Source organism: Prinia subflava, chromosome 10 (assembly GCF_021018805.1).
Source record: "Prinia subflava isolate CZ2003 ecotype Zambia chromosome 10, Cam_Psub_1.2, whole genome shotgun sequence".
In the NCBI taxonomy this organism is placed as follows: domain Eukaryota; kingdom Metazoa; phylum Chordata; class Aves; order Passeriformes; family Cisticolidae; genus Prinia; species Prinia subflava.
The window spans coordinates 26577815-26595490 of NC_086256.1; the positions used below are offsets into that span (position 1 = coordinate 26577815).

At 45.9% G+C, this 17676-nt stretch overlaps 2 protein-coding genes across 2 annotated transcripts; one reads left to right on the forward strand and one right to left on the reverse strand.

Moving 5' to 3' along the window:
- The first annotated feature begins 1618 nt into the window (after positions 1-1618).
- Positions 1619-7346, forward strand: CACYBP (calcyclin binding protein). The gene is made up of 6 exons (XM_063406542.1): positions 1619-1850; positions 2400-2592; positions 3258-3354; positions 3837-3936; positions 5236-5330; positions 7037-7346. The coding sequence occupies exons 1-6, from the start codon at positions 1830-1832 to the stop codon at positions 7194-7196; spliced, it is 666 nt and encodes a 221-aa protein (XP_063262612.1). The 5' UTR covers positions 1619-1829; the 3' UTR covers positions 7197-7346.
- A 1238-nt stretch (positions 7347-8584) lies between these two features.
- Positions 8585-11347, reverse strand: MRPS14 (mitochondrial ribosomal protein S14). The gene is made up of 3 exons (XM_063406543.1): positions 11241-11347; positions 10351-10509; positions 8585-9082 (listed from the first exon to the last, which is right to left on the reverse strand). Exons 1-3 carry the CDS (start codon positions 11283-11285, stop codon positions 8900-8902), a joined length of 387 nt encoding a protein of 128 aa, XP_063262613.1. The 5' UTR covers positions 11286-11347; the 3' UTR covers positions 8585-8899.
- Positions 11348-17676: the final 6329 nt, after the last annotated feature.

The following is a 17676-nucleotide window of genomic DNA, read 5'->3' on the forward strand; positions in this document are numbered from 1 at the left end:
TACAATAAACACCTCAGTACAATATCTGTTAAAACCACTTTGGGGAATGCCAACTTGAACATAAATCTTTGATGTCAGGACCTCTATGAATTCATTTTCATCAAATTTTTTCTTCCCTCCCTACCTCTACAGATCTCTTTATAGATTAATTCCTGGATGTTCACTTGAGAAGAGAAAAAACCCCAGACCCTGAGCCCATGTATCAGCAAATGAGCTGACATTCCTCAGTCTACATTTCTGCTGAGAGAAATAATGCCACTGCCTTATTGGTTTCTTTCGGGGAAGTTTTAATGCCCAGTGTAGCTATAGAAACCTTTGTTGTTGTTTTGTTTTGTTAGTGCTCACTGCACTGATTTAGTAACAGTGTCAACAGTCATGTTTTTCTTTTGATGAGGAAAATGCTTAAAAGACAATTTTGGTAGCATTACACCAGCATGTTTTTGCATGCATATAGCCAAATATTATGAATAAAAGCTACATTTTCCTTGTCAATGGTTTGATAACAGTCTCTTACTCACAAAGTCACTCCCAGAGTACACATGGTGACATTACAGGTCAGGAACAATTTCCCAACAGTAACTTACCCTCTGGATTTGTTGTAGAAAGTTTATTATGCATTAGTTGTGGGTGTCTCTCTCTGCAGTGTCGTGTGTTGAGGGCACTGTGCCATCTGCCCAACCTCTGTTGGATTTGGTTGGTTTTTAGTTGATGAAATCTTAGAACTTATGATCTAAGATAACAATAATAGATAAACAAGATAATTAATAGATAAACAAGGTTTAAACCTTGCTGGACTTATCTTGGAGATCTTTTCCAACCTTAATCATGGAAACGAGGAGCAGACACAGAACAGGGCACTTGGTTTATAAGCCCATCTTCCCTTTAAGGCCGGGAACAGATTTCTTCCCCTTTGATCACCATTTACCTCCACCACATGAACCTGATACTCTTTGCCGGAAGAAGGAAACACTTTATTTTGCAAAATTATTCGAGGACGTTGAGAGCTACAAGCTCAGGGGCGTACGCCGTAAAATGAGGGAGAGATTTCTGAACTCGCCAGACTAAAAGCCACCCCGTGCCGGCCCCTCACACTGAGCAGCGCCCCTCCCTCAGCACCCGGGGGCGGGGAAAGACCCCGATCCCGCCCGGCCATCAGAGCCCGGGGGGCAGGAAAAGACCCCGATCCCGCCCGGCCATCAGAGCACGGGGGGCGGGAAAAGACCCCGATCCCGCCCGGCCATCAGAGCCCGGGGGGCGGGGAAGCTGCCAGTCCTGCCCGGCCCTCAGCGTCCTGAGGGCGGGAAAAACACTCGATCCCGCCCGTCCCTCAGAGCCGGGCGGGAAGAGGCTTAGATCCCGCCCGCCCCTCAGAGCCGGGAGGGGAGAGGCTCCTGGTCCCTCTCGTCCCTCAGAGCCGGGAGGGGAGAGGCTCCTGGTCCCTCTCGTCCCTCAGAGCCGGGCGGGGAGAGGCTCCTGATCCCGCCCGTCCCTCAGAGCCGGGCGAGGAGAGGCTCCTGATCCCGCCCGTCCCTCAGAGCCGGGAGGGGAGAGGCTCCTGGTCCCTCTCGTCCCTCAGAGCCGGGAGGGGAGAGGCTCCTGGTCCCTCTCGTCCCTCAGAGCCGGGCGGGGAGAGGCTCAGATCCTGCCCGTCCCTCAGAGCCCGGTCGGGGTGAGGCTCAGATCCCGCCCGTCCCTCAGAGCCGGGCGAGGAGCGGCTCCCGGTCCCGCCTCCTGCGGGGCGGAGCGGGCCGGTGACAGTGCGGGCGGGACCGGTGCCGCTCGTCACTTCCTGCGGCCGGAAGGTTCCAGAGGTTCCGCGGGGAGCCGCCATGGCCGTGGCGCGGGAGGAGGTGAGGCGATTCCCGGCATTGCTCCCCGGGCGCTGGCGGCGCCCTGTGCGGGGGGCAGCGGTGTGGGCCCCGCCGGGAGGCGGCGAGCCGTCAGTCCCTGCATTCGCTGAGGGCTGTGGAAATCTCCCCCTGCGGTGGTGATGAGGGAGCTGTGCCATACGCCCAGCTTCTGTTGGTTTCTGTTTGGTTTTTTTTTTTTTTTTTAATGTATGAAGAGTTAAGGACTGAAAGCTTAAACCTTGTCTGAATTGACGGTCTTGGAGGTCTTTTGCAGTCTTGTGCTCTGAGATGGCCGTGGTTGAGCAGGGGAGTTGTACCCTTCCAGCCCGACCCATTTTGTTAATGATGGTTCTATGGTTGTACATATCTACGGGAGTGGACGGGGGTGAGGAAGGGATGATTCCTTGCTTAAATGGTTGTAGTGGGAAACTAAATTACTAACCTGATAAATCTGAAACTCCAGCACGTGAAATTGTCATAAAAAGCTATGAGCCCTGAACACAAAGAATGTATCTAATGTATACGTGTGGTCCTTTGTTTTTGAACCAGTTGCAGAAAGATTTGGAAGAGGTTAAAGAACTGCTCACAAATGCCACTAGGAAGAGGGTGCGTGATGTCCTTCTGGCAGAGAAACAAAAGCTGGAGCTGGAAATCAAGAATCAGCCTCCGCCCAAGCCAAAAGATGCGGCAGAGGAAGAAAAGTCATCGCTGGGAGGATACACCGTGAAAATAAACAATTATGGTAGGATTATTTTTTTAGAGCTCCAGCGTCTCTCTGAAGAGATGGCAGGGTGGCATTACGGGGAGTTAGAGTTGCCACTTAACATCATAGTGAAGCCTTAAGTGTTTATTCTACACTGGAGACCCCACTTTAAAAGCTACCATGTGTACCTTGCCATCCGAACTGTGGTGTGTATTGGTCAGGTTTATATGATAGTGTTTGGTGGGATGCATTAAGTATCCTTGCTGTACCAGCTGGTATTTTTCCATTGCTTAGTTTAGCAGGAATGAAGGAGTAAGCTTTGGCTTTCTCTGCTCACCATGTAGGTGAGAGGAGAGGGAATTGCTCAAGATGCAGGGAGTAGGGGAAGAAGTGGGTCAAGGAAACTGCAGTGGGAGCAAACAGCTGGCTCTGACTCCCCCTGCTCAGCCCAGGCTGCTCTCGTTTGACCTGAGCTGATACGTGGGTTTTCTCAGAACTTGCAGGGATTAGGGAACAGGGCTACATGGGGGAACCTCCCTTTGCTCTCAAGTTATTCCTGAATAATTCATGTTTTCCTTTTATTGCTCTGAAAATTGCTTCAGTAAGACAAAGACCCTAGTTGTTCTAGGGGGCTTTGTGGGGGAAGTTGGAGCACATGAAGCTTATGGAGGAAAGGCAGAACTTAATCTTTTTTTCACTTCCAGGTTGGGATCAGTCAGATAAGTTTGTTAAGATATACATCTCTTTAAATGGTGTCCAGAAGCTTCCAGCTGAGAACGTGCAGGTGAATTTCACGGAGAGGTGAGTTCATCCTGTAGCACAACAGGAACACTGAAATGCAGTGTTGGATCAGCCATTTTTTTCTCCACTCCCTTTTTTCTTTCTTCGAACTTCAGTTGTATTAATTTTTAGTAGCACTTGAGGGTGTCAGGGTGTTTCCATTTTACATGTGCACTCACCATGCTTGACGGGGTGTTAGTGTTAGCCCTGGGTATTTGTGGTGATAGAACCAAGGTGTACATTAAGAAAATTTGATTTTCCAAGTTTGTTGGTGGAAAGGATCCTAAAGATTTTGATTTGTTGTGAAGTCTGGTTGGGTCCTTTTAATTTCTCTGCTAAAATTGAACTGAACATTTTGAGAGCCCTGGGAATAATTCAAGCCTGTTGACCTGCTTTCCCAAGAAGTACTCTGCTTTCCCAAGAAGTATTCCTGCTAAAGGTTTGTCAGACAGTGTAATGATTGGAATATTTGTGCCTTTGCTCCCTCCACTCCCTGGGTCCAGGTCATTTGATCTGCTAGTGAAGAACCTGAATGGGAAGAACTACACTATGACCTTCAACAACCTCCTGAAGCCCATCTCTGTGGAGGGCAGCTCTAGAAAGGTCAGTGCACCTTGTCTGTTAGGGGTCATTCAGGGCCCTCACAAAGCGTCGTGTTCATTGCCTGGCTAGTTAGGAGACTGGGTTCTCAGTCCCTCCCTGCTGCTGCCACTCTCTGCACTGTGAACACGAGTCCCACTAACCTCTGATTGTCATAGCTGCGGAATTAGGCTCTGGAATCCTATTTCAAGAGATCATGGCTGGATATTCAATAGCTCACCAACAGGATTTCAGAAATAATTAAGCAGAAAATACCACCACGCGTTCATTTGCATCTTTGTGCTTTTAAATACCTCTGAGAAATTCTGTGCGATTTTGAGAGATTTGTCAGCAGGCTGAAATCTTGGGAAGCTTAAATAGGCATAATTCCCAAAGCCAAGTCTGAAACCTGCTCTGCCTTAGTAAGGGGGTGTTGCTCCAGAACTGAACACTGGTGTGGTGGTTTAACCCTAGCAGGGGTTAACTTTCAAAGGGAAAAATCAACTCTATCCCAGCCCAAAGCAGGACAGCCAGTAACCTTGCTGCAGCTGACTGGTGATATGCATGCCCTGCTACTTGTGGCACTTCTCCAGGCTTGGAGATGTGTGAGTTCTGTGTCGTGCTTGGTGACATCAGATGTGAAGAACTACTGGGTGAATTGGAAATTGGCATGAAATGAGTACAGAGTGAAATTAAACCAGCTGCCATAAACAAGAGTGATGCTCTGGTGATTTTTAATAGAGTGTGAAAGCAAGCAGTGGTTACATACATGTTAAGCTAAAGCTGCAGTAGAGCCTTGTCTGCTGTGGCATGCAGGAGTTCTTTGTGAAATTTAGGTCAGGGTTGCAAGTCAACAGGCTTTGTAACTTGAAGACATGTTGCAAGATTAAGCAATACCCTAAAACTAGCTTCTTGTCCTTGGAGAAATAAATTGGAGGAGCCTCTGCTTGAACTTGGTATGCTTGGAGAAGCCTAATAAATGTAGTCACTCTTTACTAGGTAGTCCTGGGTATTTGAGCATCCTCTAAATCACTGAATGGTGTTCCTGCAGCACTTTATGTTCTTCTGCATTGCTACTGTAAGTCTGTGCTGGTATTATATTAACCACATACATGAATTGGCCACAGTGAAGTTAATGGAGTTTACCCTGGGCTGAGTACATGCTATAATTTTTGTATGCTGCATAATAATGGATAGCTGAAAGAAATGTTTCAGGAACTTGTGAGCATGGAAGAGGTTTATGTTACGAGCTAACCTTGTTCATCTTGACTGGCATCCCTTTATGAAACATTCTCAATCCATGCCTTGCTGTTCACCGTACAGATAAAGACAGACATGGTCCTTGTGATGTGTAAGAAGAAGCGAGAGGAAAAATGGGATTGTCTCACTCAAGTGGAAAAAGAAAGCAAAGAGAAAGAGTAAGTGTCTTTTCAACCCTCCATCACGTTTTCCATTTCCTGTTCTCTGTGTTGTTTCAGGACTATTGGGAGAGATCTGTACTGACTGCAGTTATTCTGAGGATTGGTGGTCTGGGGGACAGGCCCTGAGATGTCTGAGGATCGTTAGGTCAGGATTTATTCTGGTACTTGGAGGGCTGCAAGTGGAAGAAATATTTTGAGTAGCTGCCACTCCTCCAGTGTTTTATTGCAAATGATGAAGGCTGCATCATAGGACATAGGATAAGGAAAACCTGCAATGAGAATTTTAAAGGGAATCAACCAATTAAAGATTCATTTGCATTTTTGGTGGCTGCATTCATTGCAAAAACTGCCTTGGTGAGGTGTTTTTAGATCAGGTGTGTATTATATAGAAATACATGGATATATCCCCTGCAGCTCTACTGGTCAAAATAATTACTGTCACCTCTGTGTGAAGTGCCTGCACAGAAAGCCCAGTGTGCTTTTGGCAAAACAGGTCTTTAATCTTCTTTACTTAGATGATTTTCCAAAGTCTCAAGCCAGTGCTCCCAGCACTTCAAGTGCCTGGGAGCAGCTGGCAGCTTAGACATACACAGGTATGAGGGTGGTGAACGACAGCAGGAAACCCCTGGGGACAAGAGACTTTATAAAATAAAAATATGCATATCTTTTAATGATTTCATGTTATTTTACATGTATAGCCACCTTGAAGAAAGAAAGCACTATTGAGAATGTTATCTCTGCCAACAACAATTAATTCTGTGTATGCTTTTAGGGTGATTTGCTAAAACTGATCAGGCCTAAGTACCTGAATTTAGGGCAAAACAGCCTTCTCCACTCAAATGGCATCATAGGAGAATTAAAAGGAAGTGACTTGACAATTAATGCAGTTTTCTAGAGGGAACAGGCTCGCTCTGTTAAACCTGTGTCTTGTGCAGAGAATTCCTGAAGATTTGCTGTTTGCCAAACGAACAGCTCCAGAAATGCCGATTCCAGCCAGGGTCTGTGCAGCCCATGGTTAGCCCTGAGCATGAGGAAATTGCTCCCTCTGCTGATCTGTTTTCATCTGCTGTGTTTCTGAGCTAGACTGCATTAGAAACTACGTACAGGATTTTGGAAAATGGGATAGAGAGGACTTTTTCCAGAGAGGGTATTATATTTATAGCTGGGTCATAGGGGTCACGTCTTCCACAGGTGCTGACTGCGGGTGGCACTGTTCATCACCCGAGAAAATTCCTTTGAAATGCAGCGTGTTAAGAAGTCAGTTAACCTCTGGAGATCATGTGAAAAATGGGAAACAGGAAAAAAAGCCTTTTGAGGTGTGAATGTGATCTCTCCAAAGAGCTTGATATAGTCATTTCTCCATTTTTATTCACCTGTCACATAACACGAGGCAGGTATTGGCACTTTCTGTGTCTATTTTGTTTCTTCTTCCTACAGCTAATTTTGGGAGTGCTTCCAGGGTCGTGTTTACTGCAGAATGCTTCACATTGAAATACTGTCCCAGCCCATGGGACATCTCTAGGTACACTACTCAACTTGCACTTGGTTTAAGGGTGTTTCTTAGGATTCTTCCTATTTGGAAGCTGCCTGAGACAACCGTGTTCTAAAGACTTTGCCAAAGCAAAAGTCCAAGATGTTTCAAACAAACATTAGCATTTAATTTTGTTGGGTATACCTGACCTTCTTGTGTATCTGTGTTGCAGGAAGGCTGCCTATGACACCACAGACCCTAGTGAAGGGCTCATGAACATTTTAAAAAAGATGTACGCGGAAGGGGACGATGAGATGAAGCGCACCATCAATAAGGCCTGGGTTGAAAGCAGAGAAAAGCAGTACAAAGGGGACATACCAATGGATCTCTGAAGGTACTCTAAGTGCCGCCTTAAAACTGATCTTCCATGTGAGACATGCTGTGCTGCAAAGATCATCGTTTACATAACCTTCTTCCAAGCAAAGACAGTCATTTTCCATTTCAGGTTGGAGAAATATTTAAATAAAATAGCTTATAAAGCATTTCTGTCAGTCAAGTGGTTCAGCGTTTCCTGAGGAGTGAAGTGTAGGGTATTACCCCTCCTTGAAAAATCATCTCAGATGAGTGGGGAGTGCTGTGAGACTGAGGACAGAATGTAAAAGTAAAGGAATCTGAAACTAGGATGGCCTCTGTTGCCAGTGGCAGCTGTGCCCATGTGGTTGCTGGGGTTAGTGTCACACTCACTTCACAGGGTGTAGCTTTTTGATCAAATACAGGAAAGGGCTGAACTGTAAAGCGTGTCACAGAGGGAGAACTCAAGAAAGCAGAACCACATCCTAAGCACTTCATAGTAAAGCAGAAACAATATGGTCCTAATCCTGTGGTATGCAAATTTAATGATTACTCTCAGAAATTACTACTGTCTAATAATACTGTGAATTTTGGAAATCAAAGGGCTTGTGCCAGCTGTGAGCATGTTGGGATGTCTTTGAGATGACATCAGTCAGAGTGCAGTCTGCAGTCACCAGCAGGAGAGCACTGAGCTGTGGTGCTGGACAGGGAGCTTGCCCTGCCTCCTGCAGTGTAAAGTGGGAAATGAGGGATAAGCTCCACTTTCCCCATCGGCTTTGAAAGGGTTTTAAGAGAGTAAGAAGTACAGTAAGGTGGCTTATACGCCAAAATATGACTCAGCTGGGTGTGATGGGTTGCAGTCAGTTTGCTGCTAGTGGTATTTGGCCTTTTTACTGCCACCTCTCAGCCCCTGCTGGGGAGGGGCACAGAGCAGCCACTGCCCTCCCTTTACTGCAGCGCTTTGAAGAAGAGTACAGGGCAAACATGACCTTAGCAGCAAGCCTGTTGTTAATTGTGTCCTTCCTGCCTCCTTCCCGTGTGTCTCCCAAGGACAGATTTGTTGTTACCTGTGAATTAAAGAAGCCATTGCTCTCCTGTTAGGGTCTGGGCTAGGGCTTCCTTGCTAACTTGTTCTTGAAGCACTGGACCGAGTGCTGCCCTACCAACAGGAGAAATACCAGCACAGTGTAGTTTCTAACAGGTCCTTTAGTCACTTTGTCTGCTTGTTAATACACATATATATTTAGTTAGCATAGCAAGAGCATCTAAACTCGAGGCCATGTTTTATTCCCACTCTGTGCTTGCCCTTGGTCACAGCAGAATACCACTTTGTCCTGTTGTGCAGTTTTACTGATGCTTTCACCCAAATGACCGTGATGAACTTACCATATGGTGGCAAAAAAAAAAAAAAAAAAAAGCTTAAACAAGCCTTGTGCTGTATGTCTTTATTTCTAACGTTGCCCATAACACAAACCTCAGCTTAGTTTTGCAGGCATCACATAGTGATTTTTTTTCTCACCATCAAGCTGCCTCTCACACAGACCAGCTCAGTGCAGTTGTGCTGCTGCTTGTCAGGTGATACCAGTTGTAATCCAGTGAGTTTAATGAATCAGCACAACTTCTGGTGCTTCCCTCATTAGACTGCCAGTGATGCTGGACTCGGAGGCAGGACAGTCTTGCTTTAGTTACACACAAACGGGCCTGGTTTGTTTCCCCTGCCTGCCTGCACCTCCCCGTGGTGATCTCACCACATGGCTCTCTGCACCCCGCACATCTGAGCGTGGTCGGCAAAGTGGCGGAACACGATCCTGCTGAGCCTCCAGCGCCGCTTCACCCCGCGCGGGCGGGACGTCAGCACACAGCGGTTCCGGATGCGCGCGGGGCAGCTGTCCCGCGGCAGCGCCGCGATCTCCTTGTCAGCCACCTCCTGGAACAGCACACACCACGAGCTCAGCTGTGTTCCCCGGATTCCCCAGACCTCAAATCCACACACAGAGTAGGTACCATCACAAGCTTCTCTACCACCTCATGAATAAACCTTGCTGTTTAGTTGGGAACTTGAACCTGTCTTCCTCACTCAGCCTGCCCTTTCTGGGCATTCCAACAATGAATGAAAACTGACCCACATGGAGACCCCCACATTAATCTTATTACACAGAACAATCTCAAGCCACTAATTATAACCAGTCAAATCAGCTTGTCTCTGTCCTTGTTGCAGGGTGGGCTAGCCCTCTAAGAGACCCAAAATTTAACCTTACTAAAGACTCAATAACCTCAAACCAGGAATTATAGTCAAAAACCCCCTTGGCTTTCTCCTCATTGCAGGGTAAGCTAGTCCTTTCAGATAAGCTGAATTTAAATCTACGTTGTTTATTAACTGCCTGCCGAGGTAGCATGCTCTGCTGTCAGTAAAAGGGATCTTATATAGGGTGCTTCAGAAGGTGTTGCAGGCTTTTTTTCAGGGCTTTTTTATGTATTGGTTTTGCCTCATAAGGACATCCAGCACCAGTCAGACTTGACTGAGAACAGTGAGATCAATATATAAAAGCAAATTCATACACTTCTCTCCCAGGATGTGCAAGTATCATGGCCAGAACAAATACAGGAATAATCTGATACTTGCAAATGTTCTTGGTGCTTAGTAAGGCAGGCTGAGAGCAGAGCAGTCGATTTTTAAGAACAGTTTTAACACCCAGATCTGATGCAGGTTCCACATACTTGTACCTCAGGCAAGAAGTAAAATTAAATATTTCTAATTGTATAGAAAGGTGGTTTGGGCTAGATCAGGCATTCATATTTTTAAATAAGAAAAAAAAACCCTAGAGTTTATTATTCTGAATTATTGGAAGAAAATAGGTTTGTCAGTGTATGTTAGGGGCAGTGTGTGGGGGAGGAAAATGTCACTTGGCTGTATTCAGTGTTACATACACTGCTTACACAAGCACTGGTTTTAAACAACCCCACAACGCAATGCACACAACCTCCAGAATATGCTGTTGTTGTAAACACCCCCAAAAGGCTGAAGTCACTGTAGAACATGACACAATTCTCTGCTTGTGGGCTGGGGAAACACAGCATTTGTGACCTGGAACAGCCATTTGGATCTATAAAGTGACTGCTGTGGCCTTGAGCTCACCACAGCAGGAAGAGACCGTGTGGGTCACGCCCTGGCTGGGCACAGCCAGCTGCCAGTACCTGCAGCTCCTTGGGAAGGATGGAATTCTTGCGGATGGCGTTGATCCGCAGCCTCTCATCCGCATACTCGTAGGCCATCTTCCTTCTCTTCACGTCCCGCAGCATCCTCCAGTCCACATAGTAGCTCCGCACCTGCCTTGGGCAGGGCGAGGGGAGAACCTGATTAAAAAAATAAAATCTGTGATACCTGCCTGGTGCACGTGGTTTGCGCTAGTCAAGAATGAACTGTTATTTCCATAAAGCATGGAATATCCTGAGTTGGAAGTGACCCACAAGTACCTCGAGTTCAACACCTGGCCCCACCACAATGCCACCATGTCCCGAACAGCTCTGGCAGCCTTGGGGCCGTGACCATTCCCTGGGGAACCTGTTCCAGTGACCGACCACCCGCATGGGGAAAACCTTTGCTAACATCCAGCCTAACCTCCCCTCCCCAGCTCCAGGCGCTCCCTCGGGTCCTGTGTCTCCGCTGTCGTCCACTCCTGGATCACACATTACACTTCTTACACCTCATCGGTGTCTATGTCCTCCTCAGCAGGGGCAGCACCGATCTTTGCTCTCTCTGACGGGCAATAGTGATGCCTTGAGAGCTTTAGCTTTCATATTTTCCAGACCAGTATACCGCATTAGTATATAACTCTGAACTTCATACAAAGTGTTAGCGAGTTCTCTTCACAGCAACGCACAAAGACCCCCAAGCTACACCGAACTCTACATAACACCGGAGCTGCGGTGCTCCCGCGCCGCGGGGGCAGGGCCGAGCCCGCAGCGGTCAAACACTACCCGCATGTTCCCTGCCCGCTCCCCGGCGCCTCGGCCGGGCGGACAGGGTCCCGCAGGGAGGCGGGGAAGCAGCGTGAGAGGAAAGGAAGGGAGGGAGTCGCTCTGACCTGCCGAGCCGCCCTCAGCGCCCAGCCCAGCGCGGCCGCCGCCATCTTGTGTCTGCGCCGCGCGTGCGCGCAGCGCGGGCGGTGCCCGCCCTCAGGGCGCTCCTCAGGGCGCTCCCGCCTCCCTCTCCCGTTCCCAATGTGCTCGATATTTTCAAATCCCTGCGGCTGGAAGTGTGGTGAGAGCCCCGACCACATTTGAGGGCTGTGCTGTGTATATCCCAGAGGTGCTGTCTTGGCTCGCTGCCACCAACATCGTTAGAGGCAGCTGAATCTGCCACAGAAACATCAGGGGCCGGCCCTGGGTGCAGTAAAGGTATCCCAGGCTGAAGAGGAACGGCTGTAAAAATGGCAGGGAAAGTTGTCCCAGCAGGAAAATTGACGCAGAGGCATCGGCCCGCCATGTGGGGTCCCTGTGTGGAGCAGCCCGTCCTGACCGATTGTCCTGCTGTGGGACAGGGACTAAAGGCTGGGCTAGTTCTGCTTCTTAGGGATTTTTTTCCTTGTTCATCACCTAGGACTGTTCCCAAATTCCTAAATTTATACCTGTGGTTTGCAGAGTTTTTCCTACTTGTGAATTTAGAATCGTAGAATATTCTGAATTGGAAGGGACCCATACGGATCATTGAGTTCAGCTCCTGGCCCAGCACAGGACAACTCGGAGAATTCCACCATGTGCCTGAGAGTATTGGCCAAACTCTGGCAGATGGGGGCTGTGACCTCTTCCCTACAGAGCATATCTCAGTGCCCCACCAGCCTCTGGGGAAAGAAACTTTTGCTAATACTCAAAACTTTGGATAAGTTACAGCCCTTTGCAGACAACTGAATAATCATATCCCCAAACAGAGAAAAACAAATGGGAAATTCTGCTTCCATTATTGTTGTTCAGTGAGGGAAACTGTCCTGTTCCACTGCCTGGGACTTCACTTAGGCATTTAAAATATATCTATTCTCTGATTTCAGGGAGAACGTGCATCACGGTTTGGATGTTGAATTCCCAGTTTTCTGTTAGTATCAGCTCGTTAGCTACATTCAAAAAGTCATTCAAGAAGCTGGTTCTCTCAGTTGTCAAGCTGCTTGTTGTGTGTGTGCTAGTTGTTTTACTTAGATGATTGGTATATTATACTGGTCCAGAAGTATGTAATAATCTGGAAGAAGTAGCTAGGTTGGCTGGCTAATTAAATTTTATTATCAGCTTTCCTTAGGTACTCACTGTGGTAACTTCCTGCTGTTTGCAAGGGGAGAATTTCAAGCTTGTTTCTCTGATGTAATTGTCTATAACTTGCTATTTTTCCAAGAGGTAAAATTAATTGGTTGAAAATCAGCAGAGCAGATAAAATAGGTGTGATCAAAGGGGGTTTGGATGTTACAGCATGCATTCTTTTCTACCATATCTTGTATATCACTTCCCCTTTTGTGTTTATTGGCTGGTCCAGGTGGGGGAGGAATGGGTGAGAATGCAAAGGAGAACTATTTCTTCAGCCAGGGCTGATTCCTCACTTGCTCGGCTGCATCCCCTGTGTGATTGGCACTTCCCCAGCTGAGACTGGCAAGGATGAAGGATGCATGTTGGTATTTCTCAGGATACTGCCCTCTTCAGCTCCCTCAGCACAACTTCTGGTTGCAGTAAATCAAAGGAACTGTTCAAAGTCTGAGGGTTTGTCAGCTAAAAGCTGGGCTCAGTAGTGTACCTGGTTAAATAACTGTGTGGGTAGTTCTTGAGGGATTTTTGAAAGTATTGTGCTGAATAAATGTAGTGTTTAACTGCTGCTGAGTTTAAAATATGTTAATAATTTTTTATTTTCTGATATACTCCACCCGAATTTCTCATCATTAGTATTACAAATGTGCTTGTTGACGTGATAGTCTCAGTAACAATCCTGTGATTCTTGCATTCAGATGTACAGAGCTGGAGAGGCTTTCTGGCTTTTGACTAGTAGCAGAGCATAAAACAAATGGGAAGTGGTTCTTCCTGCTGATGGGCATGAGGAATGCTGAGCAGGGGAATCATTTCCAAACCCAGCTCCTTAGGTGGTTTGTAAGAGGGAAACGCCCCGAAGCCTCCATTGGTTCCTTTCCTCTGCTCCACGGGTTCTTAAATTCACCCCAGGGACTGCTGCTGGTTTGCAGCTGGGGGTGCGGACAGGATTTGGTCACTTTTTGGTTTGCTCAATTTACCTTTGCAAGTGGTGCCTGCATCAGAAGGGCTCTGAAAAATACTTGACAGGTAAGAGAAAGGAATTCTTAATTCCTTTGAGATTTCTGTGGTTTATTTTGAGGGAAAACCTCAGTTTGTCTCTGACTTCTTAGAGAAGATGCCCTCCAAGGATTTTGAAGTCTTACACAAACATGAATAATCCTGTATTATGGGCATGTATTGTTATTACAAAATGTACAGCAGTGTTTAATGGGCTTTTTAAGCCCATTTTGAATGACTTAAGCTTTCCCAGGTTGTCTCCTTCAACTGTATAAAACTACATATCTGCTTATATAAATGGGACTTCTGCATTTGAATCTAATGGAGCAAGAGTTTAACCTAGAAAGGTTTCTTTTTAGAATGCTTGTTCCTAACAATTTGTGGTTTAGGCTCTGATTTCAGTGTGACAGTAGATGTTTTAAATGCCTTTCTTTGTGTTGTGAGATCATCTTGTAATTGTAACAGACACTCTTTAGCAATTGCTCGGTGTTTTCTCATCCAAAGGCTCTTCCTGGGCTGCCCTGTGCATGCTTTCACAGACTCAGGGCTGGAAGCTGATAGAAGTTAGAACAAAAGGTAGTGGCTCTGACTGACAGAGCACAAGGTTAGATCAGGTATTAGGAAGAAATTCTTCCCTGTGAGGGTGCTGAGGCCCTGGCACAGGGTGCCCAGAGAAGCTGTGGCTGCCCCATTCCTGAAGTGTCCAAGGCCAGGCTGGATGGGCTTGGAGGAATCTGGGACAGTGGAAGGTGTCCCTGCCAGGGCAGGAGGTCTTTGGAGCCAGGTGGTCTTTAAGGTCCCTTCCAACCTAAACCATTCTAGGATTCTGTGAGTCTTAAGTGTTTAGCACCTAAAATGAAATTTATCATTGTTTTCATAATAAAGGTACCTTATCGATTATCTTATTTATAATAAAGATGCTAGCCCTTGGATAACTAAAATTAATCCAAGACAGGAGTTAAAAAATGTTTGAACTGTGCAGGCAACAGAAAAAAGATTTGCTTCAGAAAACAGAAAACTAGTGACTGAAGGGAAGGGGACTAGGTAACTTGTAACAAAAAGTATATTTATGCCAATGAGCAAATATGCAAATGCTGTTGAACCTCTCTGCACATGAGTATGTAGGATCTTGAAAGCAATCTCTCATTCACATATGAACATTTAATACACCTTGCTGATCAGACCTTGCAGAATTAGCATGAAAGAAAAGGTAAATATAAGGATGAATCCAGACGCACAGTATCTCTCTGGTTTCCAATTTTGGTTTTTTATTAATTATTTTGAATCATCTCAAACTTTTATAGTGGAAAGTAGGTTCATTCAGTCTGGCTAAAAAAGGGAGATACCTGCAAAAGAAACAATCTGGCCAAACTAATGATTGCATTTCTTGGTGGTAGTCATTGGTTGCACTAATTGCAAGCATTAATTTAATGAAGATTGCATAATACTGAAAACAGAATGCTGGCTGGCTTATTAGAGCAGCTGCATGGAGCAGCTTCTCTGACCAGCCCCAGAGAAATGGAAATGTGAGGCACAGCTTTCAAATGCAGCTGAGGTTTGGAACAGTAGAACAGTTTTACCACAGAAAATAAAGGCAAATAATCCAGTTGGTTAAACAAAATTATACCTATGCAAAGTCTGTAAAACTAGTAACTTGTCTCAGCCAAGTACATCACTGAGAAAAAATATGTAAAACTGAAGGAAAACGGGCTGGGCATCTTAGTGTCTGAGTAGCAGTATCATCATTTTTGCACATTTTGAGCCCCAATTTAATTTTTGACTGATTGCCAACAAAAGATACTAGCAGAACTCAGTCATTGGGGGCTTTTTGGTGCACTAACTTGTGTGGTTCATTATTGCTAAAAGCATTGGAAGGTGTAAGGAGCATGAGTGCACTCCAGCTTTGTGAGGGCTGAGCTGCTTTATCCCCTACATGTGCTGCTGTGGCTGAGCACAGAGCGTTGCCGTGTGCTCTGCAGGTGCCATTGCTCCTCTGCACAGGCTGCTGCTGCACACCTCCCTGCTCCCACACTGTCATGTCCGTGCTTTAAACAGAATTCAGTGGTCAATCCTTTTGAGGGTAGCACCTGTGATGAATGTTGATAGCTGGTAGTGGTTGTGTCTGCTCAGACTAAAAGGGTTGGTCAGATAGGTCTGTTGTGCTCTTGTAGAGAGTTATTGAAGAGGCTTGGAGAATTGAAGGGGTTTGGAGATCAGCAGCGCTTCTGTGAACTTGCAAAGGACTTTCTGACATACCTTTTTGGTATTTGTCATTCCTCTTGTGTTTCTCAAGAAACCTCCCTGGCTTCAGGACGCTTGAACGTGCCAATTTTCTAACTAGGTATTCAGGAATCTGCCAGTTCTCCTGTTTCCAGTGCTGTGATACACTTGGCAGTTCCATTCTAGCTTTAGCATGCAGAAGGCTACGCTCAAAAAATTCTGTATTCCCCCTTGGTACTCAAGAATCTCAGGTCTCAAACTTGCCCCGTGGCTTCTTTCACCATGTCTCATTTTATTCTGGCTGTTTTGCTTTAATGTGTGTTGCTTCTAGTGTTGTGTTGTATAACTCTGTGGCTTGGATATGTGCATTGTCAGCTCTGCCCCATTTCTCAGTCTTACAATTCTTTCTCTCTTCTGCAACCATGGAGCTGTCCTGGACCTGCATTTCCTTCATCTGTGACTCCAAGTGCCCCTCTCTCCCCTCAATCCTCTCTTCATGTCATCTGTTCAGGCCTGTACCCTAAATCTTCAAGCAGTGGGATGGAAAAAGACTTGCAGAGTTAGATTGTTGGAATCTTTCACACAGATATTCCATGTTCTCTTTGATCATCCCATGCTTTCTTCTGCAATAATTGAAAAGATGTGAACAGGGTTTCCTTCACCCCTTCCCTTAGCAGACTATTCTGTGCCTGGTAGATCTGGCTGTTAGGCATTCTTTCCTAAATTAGTCCTTTCCCTAATCTGCTGTTATTGCTAATTGTATGTATGACATTATATTCTCCACAAAAAGTCAGTTAAACCCACTCTCTTAACAGCAGGGGAAAAAATCTCTTTATTATATGAAGAAGAAGCCAAAAAGTTGTTTTCTTTCATTATGCTTGACGGAAGTGCTTGTGCACAGGGGTTTTTCCTCTGGAATGGTCTCTAAGCCCAGGAAAATTTGAGCTCAATTTGTGATTTCCATGAAGCCCTAATTAGTCACAACATCATATCACAACACAGAATGCTATTAATCACTAGGAGCTGAGCAAAGGGATTTTGTGCATGTGTGTGTGTTTGGGGACCTCATCTCCAGGGGTTTGGAAGTAAACCACACAAATCAAAGCTTTGGGGGTTTCCTGCAGTGGACTGTGATGAGGATCTGGAGAATTTAGACATAAATTTGTTCAGAGCTTTATGATTTGATTTGTTTCAGAAGTCTGCACAGGAGGAGAAGAAAGGTGGAGCTGGTTTCTGTGTCCCTTGGAGGGAGAGGATGGGTTGGGGTGTGAAATCTGCATGTTTGGTCAGAAATAGGCATCTGCAGAACACCAGGAGGGAGAGGTGGGGAAGGAGCCCTGCGTTCACAGAGCAACTTGTTCCCCTGCATTTCCCTTAATGTACACTAAATGTAGGTAAGTGCTGAATGGAGGTGGGAAACCAAAGGAAACAAAATACTCCTTGGGTATAGGCAACAGAGATGATTCCCTAATTTTATGGATAGAATCACAGAATTTTTAAGGTTGGAAAAGCCTCTAAGATCATTGAGGTCAACCATTAACCCAGAACTGCCAAGCCCTTCACTAAACCATGTCCAAGTGCCATAGGTACGTGTCTTTTAAATCTCTCCAGGGGTGGTGATTTCACCACAGCCATGGGCAGCCTGTGCGAGTTTACCCTTTCAGTAAAGAAATTTTCTCCTAGTACCTAATCCAAATATCACATAAGGGTATCAGGTAAGGAAGTGTAGATTGAATCTTGAAATCCAAACATTATTTCCATTGGTGTCTGTGATTATTTTGCTTGAAGGGAGATGCACCAAAGTGGCCTGCAAAACAGATATAAGTGGGTATATGTTTGTCCAGTGGTGGTGTAGGGTTTGTTTGGTTTTTAGCAACCAAAGCCTCATGTTTCTGGAGAGGAGGGACACCTTCTTGTAGCTGTGCTGCCCGTGGGAGGCATTAATCTAATGGCAGGGATATTTCCAAAGCTTTGGCAGACATATAGGAGATATCAGGATGTTTCACAGAAACAGAATTTTTA

What these genes read in the sequence shown, in the direction of transcription:
- CACYBP (XM_063406542.1), top strand. Translation starts at nt 1,830, where the DNA reads ATGGCCGTGGCGCGGGAGGAG. An exon ending in TGGCCGTGGCGCGGGAGGAG is followed by an intron (nt 1,851 to 2,399) that starts GTGAGGCGATTC and finishes TTTTTGAACCAG; the next exon opens with TTGCAGAAAGATTTGGAAGA. An exon ending in CAGGTGAATTTCACGGAGAG is followed by an intron (nt 3,355 to 3,836) that starts GTGAGTTCATCC and finishes CCCTGGGTCCAG; the next exon opens with GTCATTTGATCTGCTAGTGA.
- MRPS14 (XM_063406543.1), bottom strand. Translation starts at nt 11,285, where the DNA reads ATGGCGGCGGCCGCGCTGGGCTGGGCGCTGAGGGCGGCTCGGCAG. An exon ending in CGCTGAGGGCGGCTCGGCAG is followed by an intron (nt 10,510 to 11,240) that starts GTCAGAGCGACT and finishes TTTTTTAATCAG; the next exon opens with GTTCTCCCCTCGCCCTGCCC. An exon ending in TCCTTCCCAAGGAGCTGCAG is followed by an intron (nt 9,083 to 10,350) that starts GTACTGGCAGCT and finishes GTGCTGTTCCAG; the next exon opens with GAGGTGGCTGACAAGGAGAT.